Here is a 9,243-nt window from a genome sequence, read left to right as displayed (position 1 = left end):
GAGAATGACGCAAGGTTGCAAAGACACTCACGGTTTGCTCCCGAATCGGGTAATTCTCGGCGTTACGATAATGAGGCACTCGGGTGGCAACTTGTGGCACATCCTCTTAGAGCAGCGCACTTGGGTATTGTACCTATCTACCTTTATCAGATGGTCTCAGCGGCCCCCAGCTCACACGCTGAACAGCTCCCCCAGCTCATTCAATGTCCGTGCATGTAGGCAAAAGATTTTTATTGTCCCATCCCATTCACCTGTAATCTAGAAGCTGCAACCATCATCCTGACCGAGATTGGCGAAGAGCGAAGTCCCGCCATAGTGGAAACCCCAACCCGCATCGACATGGCGTACCCGCCTTGGAGCCGTCGTAGCCGGTGCTTCGGTCTGCTGCGGCTCAGGGGCTGCCACGGCCGTCTCGGCGGACAATTTTGCCTTCTTGTTGGCCGCGGTCTGTTTCGCTTTCTGAGCCTTCTCAAGCCTGTAACCTTGATCAGCTCATCCGCCTTGCAGGGCCATAGACTGTCTTACATATGGTCGATATGGCCAAGATAGCCGCCGTGAGATCGGTATGCGAGAGCTCTGACGGCAGGGACGCGGAAGCTGGAGGATCAGCCCAGGGGTCTCCGCGTGAAGATCTCGTCGAACAGAGGGACACTTACAGTTGCGTCAACCTGAACGATCAGCTGATTTCAGGTCTATCACAAAGAAGGCAGGACTTACCTGTTCGGATATCGATTGTTGTAAGGCTGGGTTAATCAGCTAGTTCACCTGTACCCGCACGAGATTGACTCACCGCTAGACCGTGCTTCAGAGTCACCAGTTCAGGCTTGGTGACTTTGTAGTTCTTCTTCGCATCCTAGATGGTCAGCTCAGATCATGATATGCCAGAAAGGATATCGAAACAGCTCACGGTGAGGGTGATCCAAGTATCATTGAGCTCCTCAGCACACTTGAACCTCCACTCGCTCGGCCACCCATCGAGCCTCATCCTGTTCCCCTTATCGTCATACCGCCTTACAATTTCCGGTTCGAGATCGTCTTCCCCATCGGTGTCAGGGACCTGCCACCCTCGCTCGTCGTTGGTGATTGGGACGCCCACCGCTTCATCTCCCTCCTCCTTCTCCTGTCCCGAGGGCGTTGCTTCGGAAGCAGCAGTCTCCCCCGCTGCCTTCGCACCGATCACCTCCCCATCCTTCAGTCCAGCCACCACGGCAGTGAAGTACTGGCTCTTGATCTTGCGTGTCGGGTTCTTCTTCCTGAGCTCAGCTGCCTGCGTTGCCGCCAACTCGGCCCGTTCAGCTCGGGCTTTGCGCTGAGTGACGGCGAATGACCGCTTGTCCGTCTTGTACTTCGTGTACTGCTCGTATGTCCAGGCGGCGCGAGGTCCGGGCGGCTTAGTGAAGGTGATAGACGGTGTGGGCACAGTGCTAGGAGTGGAGAGAATGTCTGTCGTGGGTGTGGACGGGGGAGGAGCTTTGTCGCGGGTGAAAGCGTGATAGGCGGGAAGGCCAGCGGGAGGTCCTCACTGAGGCTCGTTCCTCTGCGCCCACGGGATGACCGGCTGACGCCCTTGGAGGTGGAAGATGTGCTATACAAGGATCAGCTCCACCATAGCTCGAATGGAGCACAGCTAACTCACGTGGAAGAAATCATCGTCTAGTCGATCACGAAAGAAGCGGCTGACCCCTGCGAGGGACACCCAATCTTGCATCTGCTCCATTCAGCGCAGACCCCTTGGGGCGAATCAAGAATGAGAAGAGCAGCGTACCTGAAGAGATGTATCAGGACTGAAGCACTTGTCGAAGACCTCCGCCGGTAGCTTGTCCAGCAACACACAGTCTGTCCTCTCTCCCCAGTCGGGCAGATCGCGACAGAACGCCGCTTTGGCCTTCTCGACTCGCTTCTTCGCCGGAGCTCCCTTCTCGCCCTTTTCCTCGGACCCCTTCTCCTCTTCTGCCTCGGGAACACCTGCACCGATCTCTTTTGCCTTTCGCTTCTTGCCAACCTTCTTGACCGGCGGAGTATCGTGCTGAGCCGGCGATAGGTCATCCTGGCCCGTTGGAGCAGCCGCTGCTTTGCGCTTACGTCCGGTGGGCTTGACCGCTTTCGTCGCAGCGGTAGCATCGGGGGCCGTGGGAGGTATGTTGACCGATACCGGCTGCATAGCGCCTGACTCAGCAGCCGAGGGCGCCGAAGCCGGAGTACAGGCTGGCATGACGGCGGGGTTGAGGAATTGTTTCAGATTGGAGATACGGCGATTTTTTCCTGACAATCTTGTAGTATACTGATGATAGGAGCGAGTGTCGCCGGGATTAGACGAGCAGGTTCCCAGTCTAGGCAAGCTATACGATGTATGAAGGCAAGCTGCAAAGTGGTCCAAGCGCGTCTAAGTTTCGAGGTAAACAAGGCGGATGCCGTAAATACCCTTCACCGCTTGGGTGGGGAAGGAGCGTGGGGCAGGGTTGACGCAAAAGAAATGTCCGGAATACATCATAGGAGCATGCTACACTATGGGAAAGAGCATACCATAGCTAACCCTAGGCTGCCGCATGAGCGATCTTGTCCTCCTTCGTCATCCCGTGCTTGTCCTTCTCCAGTCGGCCCTCCGATATACCATTACCATCGTCCGGCTCCGCCAGAGTGGACTGACTTCGTCCCATACCCTCGTTCTTCTGCTTGGCCTTTTCTTCCTCGTCGGCCTTGACAAGGTTCCGATAGCCTTTGATCGCGAAGAGGATGTCTGCGTCCTGACCCATCAGCTTCGCCCCACCATCGCGTATCCAAGTAGAAAGTGAGGCGGACTCACGTAGTCTTTCGGCATGTCCTTGATCTTGAAGATGGAGAAGACACCGGTAGGTTCTGCAATGTCAGCTCTTTCCGCATTGGTCCAGACCCATAGCATGACTCACCGACGACAACACACTCCACCTCGCAGATGTTCATCACTCCGCCCTTCCGCAGTGCCCCGTAGATATCCACCTTGGTGATCCGGTGCTTCTCCATGAGACCCTCGAGCAGATGTCCTCGAAACGCGACGATGAGAGGAGGCTTAGTGAAGAGGCCGCCGAGCTGATCAATCAGTGCTGGTCTCGCTTGAACACCAGAGCAGACTCACCTTGGGGAACTTGCATCCAATCCATGACCTGAGTATCAGCTTTCTTTGTCCCACGCCCACAGTCCGGGGAAGGGGGTGTACTCACGTCATGTACTGGAAGGTCAACAGCGTGATCAAGCCGAGCAAGCCGCGGACAAGCTGTTGACCGTTGACGATGGAGGCTAGTGTCTGACTATTCAGCTCGTTATCCTAATCTTAAGGCAGAAAGACTTGAGCTTGGACGGTGGAAGAAATACGCACGGAACCTAGAGCGACACTGCAGATCCCATCCCAGATCGTCAAAGGCGCTACCGTCCGATTACTGCTGAGCCGCAAACACCCGAATAGGAAGACGATGGCGATTGAGCCTATGGCGAGCGGGTGGAGGATGCCTTCGGCGTCGAAGAAGTCGTGCAGGTTCAGTAGACCGGAATCGATATAGGGCGTGAGCGAGGGTGGGGACATAATGAAGGCGGCGCTGGATGGGGCGGATGAGCCTCTGCGCCGCGTTGAGTGAGTCTATATCATTCTTGCAAGCAAGGTGAAGTTTACCCAGATCCTCCGAAATCAGACTGCGCGGAATGTTTAGTCTGAGACATGGAGTGAGACATTCGGTCATCGTGGATCAGCGACAGATCTCAGTAGTATATGTTGCAGCTGTCAGTCGGGCCGTACACGGCTGTAGTTGGATTCGGTCTAGACCAATCGTCAGTAACGCCCAGATTCACATGGGCCCATCGATCACTGTGGACTACGGGCAGAAACGCACTGTTCCGGTAATAACCCAAACACGCGTCATTCGTGGGGCTGTCAGTAGCTGCTTGCGGATGAGAATGGTACAACTTGCGCACTAAGAGATCTAGTGGGAGCAGTCACAATGCAGATCCTTAAGCATCCTGAAACTACTGAAACCAATCTATGGTATCAGCGCTGGGACTTCCTGATATGATACAAGCGATCCTCACCTTGTTCTGCCTTTTAATTGTTACACGCCCAGTTCTCGCAGTCATACCGCCCCCTGCAAGGGCACATGTTCGGGTAGTCGGCGAAGTCAGCCCACTGGAGTTGATTCTGATATCGCGCCCAGCTAGGACCTGCCACAGTCTGCTGACGTCCGGCAGGCCAGGACCGATTGGGCTGACTCCGTCTGGGCGTGACAGGGGCCCTGCCCTCGGCTATAGCTTGCTGGGCTTTCGCCTGCTTGGTCTCTTGGGCCTTCTGGGATTTGACAGCATTATGATTGCTATGCTAGATCAGCTTCCCTCGGCAAAGACTAGATGCTCTAGAGGATTACTCACGTTCTCTCCAGATAATGCGCATAGTCACCATGACATCGTATCTTGAGGGCATCAACCGAAGCTGTGCGGAACCTGGCTAATCAGCTTACAGTCCTCGCATGAGGTATCGTGCGTTTGGCACCCACATTGAAGCGAATCTACAACGTCAGCGATGATTTTTCACCTGCCAGCGAGAAGAAGGCTCACTTGTTTTTGACTTTGGGATGATAGATCGGCTGCAGCTATGAGCTAAGTCTCTCGATCGACTAAAATGGTACGGACCGTCATCACGTGCTTAAGCGCAAATAGCTCCTGCTTGTGAACCTTGAACTGCGAAACGGCATCCTGATTTTTGAGCTCCTGTACCTTCCATGATCTGTCATACAACGACCTCGACCGACTGATGAGAGACTTACGGTCTGGCTGAGCCAATGCTCATTGACCTCCTTCGCGCATTTTGCCCTGTATTTGCTCGGCCATGTATCCACCTTGGTCCGTTCTCCGTTGGCGTCGAACTGGAACTCGATGTATGGTCCCAGCTCGTCCTCGCCATCCGTCTCCGGCGTCTCCCAATCCTCCGTGGTTGGCTCCACGGCCCAGGCCGGTACCGGCTCTTTCGGTCGAGGAGGCAATTCGCCGTGCTCTACCTCTTTCCCGTCCTCCCCACGCATGATCTGTCCATCCATCAGTCCGTCCCTCTTCGACGTCACCATGACCTGCCCCTTGTTGGTAATGATCGTTGGCGTCGGCTCGTCCGGGCCCTTCGGTCGATATGCCTGCTGCGCCGCCATATCATTCGCCACATCTCGCTCGTGCTGCTCATTCGCACAGTAGAGTTGTTTCTCCTCCTTGTATCGTTTGTACTGCTGCCAAGTCCAGGATGACCGGGGTCCGGGCGGAATAAAGTATGGCGGTGGATTGGGAAGGGGCTCAGCGACGGGGAGAGGGGGCCGTTCCGGTCGAGTGAGGATGAGGGGGCGGGTGAAGGCATGCGAGGCAGGATGAGTGGAGCCGGTTGACTTATAACGCGGCTCGTAGTGTCTCTGTGCACCCGCGCACGAATAGATATCCTGGGTTATCAGCGAAATGTTCATCACAAAATGCAAAAGTCCACCCACCCGGAACACGCCATCGTCCAGGCGGTCTCGGAAAAAGGTACACGCTCCAGCCAGTGAGATCCAGTCACGCATCTAGGACGATCAGCCGCTATCTCTGGTCGGGCGAGGTAACAGCTTTCCAACCTACCTTCAAGCCGTGCTCAGGGTTGAAGCACTTGTCAAGTACCTCCATCGGTAGCATGTCCAGTAATGGACAGTCCTTCCTCTTGCCCCAGTTGGGTATATCCTGCAATTTGGCTACCTTCGCCCTTCCTTTGACGATGACAGGGACCTGGTACGCTGGGCACTTGGCCATCTTTGCCAATCTATCCACCTCCGCGAGAGTAGGTACGTCCTCCGCTGCCCATGGACTGAGGGGCTCATCCGGCTCCGCTTTGCGCTTCTTTGTCGGAGTGCGGGGGACGCTGGGACCCGCAGTGTCCAGAAGATCAAGCAGAGATCGGGCTGGATTGGGCTTCGGGGTCGACCGGTACCATCCCCGCTCGACCGGGGCAGTCTTGCGCTTGGATGGGGTCCGAGGAGTTCGCGGAGTTCTGGGGCTCGGCATCGCTGATGATAGTATTGCTGATGAGGGCTGGCGAGTCTCTGCCTGCTAATGGAATGATAAGAGTGGATGGAAGACGAGTGGCAATGTCAAGGCAACGTTGAAAGCGTAGAGAATTCGAGAACTATAAGCGGCGGGCCGTAAAAGCGGGGGTGGGGTATGCCGTAATTCTGAGGTATGCGGAGTCGAACCGCTTCTGGCAACTTGCAAGAGTGGCAGCCGTGCAGCTTGCAGCTTGAGGCCTGTGTACAGAGCTCTCGACAGGCTTCGCAGCGCCGTCAGCAGCCAAAAGAATCATAGGAGGGAGGCCGGATCAGGTTCGGGCGCATCGAGAGGGGATCACGTCGAGACCAATGGCTTGCATTATGCGAGCAAGCGATCTTCTACTGCTTTCTCGGTAAGGCCTTCCGCTCCTTCTCTCACTTCCAGGACCTGGTCGGGTCAGCTGAATCACTCATCGAGTAGAGTATCCTCATGTTGAGCTCAGACATACCTTGGCCACTTCAGCAGTCTGCTGGAAATAGGACAAACTCGAAGCGTGTAATGTCATCAGATCGGTAGGTGATCCACTCGGCGCCCTGATGATCAGCTGAACGACCATGTTATGCAGCAGCGCAGACACCTACCAGTTGATCAAGATCAGAGGATATGATATCCGTCCATCCTTGTGTTTCTGCCCAGTCAGCCCATACTTTCCCTGACCCACCGGGAGCGGCTCACTAATTCATGCGAGATGAGCACATATCGAGGCGAGTTCTCGGGCAGCTCTATAAGGTAGTCAGCTCTCACAGACAATCACAGACGCCGAGGAGACACTGAGCTCACCTTCGGCAATCTCATCAATGGTCTGGTCCTTGAAATCCTCATCGACCTTCATCGCCAGCTCAGCCTTGACGATCTTCACTTGACGGTCAGTACGGTCGTCAAATGTCAAGCTACACTCTGCAGACGCAGCCACCAGGCGCAGTCCTCTCATACACCGGAGCCTCACCTGAGATAGCCGCGGTCCCCTTGTTGTTGGCGAACCGGAACTTCTTGAGGGCATCCTTGACATCCGCGGGTATATCGACCGTTCGTGACTGCCCTCAGCTCTGTCTTGACCCATTCATCTAGGCGCTGGCACGACTCAGGACCTACCATGCTAGTACTAGTGCTGCTGATTGACGTTACAAGATGAAGATGATAGCGCAAGATGAGCGATAGATACAGTTGCTCTGAGCTTCGCGCAGCATGAGCAGCGCGTCACTGGTCCGGGTACATTACGGCAGTTCCTGAGTCGGAATATGATTATCCGGTACCTGAAACCGGAATTTCACTGTTGATCCGAGGCAGAGCTCACGCTGAGCTCAAGGCTGCGCTGGTCCAGCGTTCACCAATATCGTTTCAGCTGCTACAATATAACCCCTCATCGAGGCCCGTACCCCATCGAGGGATGTTCCTCAGCATCCTGAAGCCGCTGGCTGTTGTCTCGACCATCGCGCTATCGACGCTAGGCGTGCTCAGCCGGAAATACCGACGAGCTCGGTATGCGTTCCACCTCACGCTGTATGCGGGTACGCTGGGTTTCATGAGTGTTGCGGGGGTGTTTATCAGCTTGGCGGCTACTATTGCGGGGCAAGTGAGTGTCACGCCTGTCCTCCGTCATATCGATCGCTGGGCAGGCCTGTCACGAGGGCTGGGCGAGCTAAGCATATACTCGCCTCGCAGCCCCCGAGCTACTCCTCGCGGTATCTACTGAATTTTGCTGATACGCTCAAGCGGCTAAATACCAATTACTTGGTCGCTCGCTGCTTCTATGGCATTACCAGTCCCCTGGTTGGCATCCGCCTTATCGTCGAGGGAGGAGAACACCTCGAGCCAGAAGCTGGGAGGGAACAGAGTGCTATCTTAGTGGGGAATCATCAAAGGTAAGTTGTCTCGCCCGCCGACATGGCACAAGCGCTGTGATCTATACAGAAGTAGCTGACAATATAGCTTCCTCGATATCCTATATCTCGGCCGTATTTTCCCCAAGCGGGCTAGTATCATGGCAAAGCGGGAACTCATCTGGGCTCCTCTATTAGGGCAATATCGTGAGCCCACTTCTCGCGCTGACTACGTGAGCGTCAACTGACCTTCAGTCGCTGCATCTGGAGCTGTGTTTGTGGACAGGAAGGACCGCAAGAATGCGATGACAGCCATGACGACCGCAGGCGAGAATATGAAGCGGACCGGTGTGCGTTCTCTTTCTCTTCCCTACCCCGCTTTCGCATCGCTCGGCCAGACCACCTCACAGTGAACAACCAAGCTGACTCTCTAGGTATCACTATGGGTCTTCCCAGAAGGAACCCGCTCGTCTACTCCCTCACCCGTCCTCCTCCCCTTCAAGAAGGGCGCATTCCACCTCGCCGTCCAAGCCCAAGTCCCGATCATTCCCGTCGTCTGCGAGAACTATCACCGGCTGTTCGATGGATCAACTCGGTTCGAGAGTGGAGATCTCAGAATACGAGGTTAGCTGCCGCTCACCCGACATGGCAGAACGAGCTGACTTCCAGTCTTGCCGCCCATCTCGACGAAAGGTCTTTCTTCTTCCGATGTGGGGGAGCTCGCAGAGGAGACGAGGAGACAGATGCTTGATGCGCTGATAGAGATCTCGGCACCCGGACCAGGTCAAGGAGCGGAACGGAGGGCGCCTAGCCACACACACGCCATAGCACCCGCTGAAGAGGGACCGCCACCTCCCAACGGTGCAGAGGGGGGACTGGTGGATCGTCTGGATGGAGAGCTTATCTCGGGACATGGGGAGAGCACGGACGACGATGAGATGGACGATGATGTTGTACTGATAAGAAGGCCCAAGACTGAATGATGCATGGTGCTTTGTAGTCCCGATCAATACTTGGTTACTGCTGCATGGACTTTGCTGAAGTGCACGAGAAGTGTATGTACAGTACATGTGCTCTACGTGTTACGGAGGTCTTATACACACTACACAGAAGTCGTTGCTCCGCCCCGATTCGTATTGTACACAGCAGACTCCTTCAGACATACCGCCAATCCCGCGTACATCCGGTATTCCTCCCCACCCACCCTCATCACTGCTACCGTTCAGCTCCAACTGTGGTCCCGGTCACCAATAACCCATGTATTCCCCTCGCCCCCGACCACACCAGCACAGCTCCCTATGATACCGGTCCATGCGTCCTTGGTGGAACCCTCCATACCATCGCCTTC

The 9,243-nt window shown here is 55.4% G+C and overlaps 5 protein-coding genes across 5 annotated transcripts; 1 reads left to right on the top strand and 4 right to left on the bottom strand.

Moving 5' to 3' along the window:
• Nucleotides 1–258: 258 nt before the first annotated feature.
• MKK02DRAFT_39104 (uncharacterized protein) lies at nt 259–2,212 on the bottom strand (the record flags this gene model as incomplete). Its single annotated transcript, XM_053090441.1, has 9 exons — nt 259–475; nt 526–597; nt 657–668; nt 718–743; nt 791–853; nt 908–1,424; nt 1,524–1,585; nt 1,637–1,708; nt 1,766–2,212. The coding sequence occupies 9 exons, from the start codon at nt 2,210–2,212 to the stop codon at nt 259–261; spliced, it is 1,488 nt and encodes a 495-aa protein (XP_052942905.1).
• Nucleotides 2,213–2,534: 322 nt separating this feature from the next.
• On the bottom strand, nt 2,535–3,556 carry MKK02DRAFT_39103 (uncharacterized protein; the record flags this gene model as incomplete). Its single annotated transcript, XM_053090440.1, has 6 exons — nt 2,535–2,744; nt 2,804–2,856; nt 2,907–3,066; nt 3,113–3,140; nt 3,198–3,280; nt 3,353–3,556. 6 exons carry the CDS (start codon nt 3,554–3,556, stop codon nt 2,535–2,537), a joined length of 738 nt encoding a protein of 245 aa, XP_052942904.1.
• Nucleotides 3,557–4,069: 513 nt separating this feature from the next.
• MKK02DRAFT_39102 (uncharacterized protein) lies at nt 4,070–6,033 on the bottom strand (the record flags this gene model as incomplete). The annotated part of the gene is made up of 9 exons (XM_053090439.1): nt 4,070–4,185; nt 4,234–4,334; nt 4,390–4,461; nt 4,515–4,526; nt 4,576–4,604; nt 4,651–4,713; nt 4,785–5,438; nt 5,487–5,558; nt 5,614–6,033. 9 exons carry the CDS (start codon nt 6,031–6,033, stop codon nt 4,070–4,072), a joined length of 1,539 nt encoding a protein of 512 aa, XP_052942903.1.
• A 360-nt stretch (nt 6,034–6,393) lies between these two features.
• MKK02DRAFT_39101 (uncharacterized protein) lies at nt 6,394–7,170 on the bottom strand (the record flags this gene model as incomplete). Its single annotated transcript, XM_053090438.1, has 7 exons — nt 6,394–6,462; nt 6,524–6,608; nt 6,657–6,703; nt 6,751–6,797; nt 6,856–6,933; nt 7,022–7,114; nt 7,164–7,170. The coding sequence occupies 7 exons, from the start codon at nt 7,168–7,170 to the stop codon at nt 6,394–6,396; spliced, it is 426 nt and encodes a 141-aa protein (XP_052942902.1).
• Nucleotides 7,171–7,462: 292 nt separating this feature from the next.
• MKK02DRAFT_18684 (uncharacterized protein) lies at nt 7,463–8,878 on the top strand (the record flags this gene model as incomplete). The annotated part of the gene is made up of 6 exons (XM_053085993.1): nt 7,463–7,648; nt 7,789–7,937; nt 8,005–8,102; nt 8,151–8,245; nt 8,330–8,519; nt 8,565–8,878. 6 exons carry the CDS (start codon nt 7,463–7,465, stop codon nt 8,876–8,878), a joined length of 1,032 nt encoding a protein of 343 aa, XP_052942901.1.
• Between the last annotated feature and the right edge of the window lie 365 nt (nt 8,879–9,243).

Source organism: Dioszegia hungarica (genome assembly GCF_025882075.1).
Source record: "Dioszegia hungarica strain PDD-24b-2 chromosome Unknown MKK02contig_19, whole genome shotgun sequence".
Classification (NCBI taxonomy): domain Eukaryota; kingdom Fungi; phylum Basidiomycota; class Tremellomycetes; order Tremellales; family Bulleribasidiaceae; genus Dioszegia; species Dioszegia hungarica.
The sequence above is the reverse complement of the archived record's forward strand: the minus strand, read 5'-3'. Positions and strand labels throughout refer to the sequence as shown.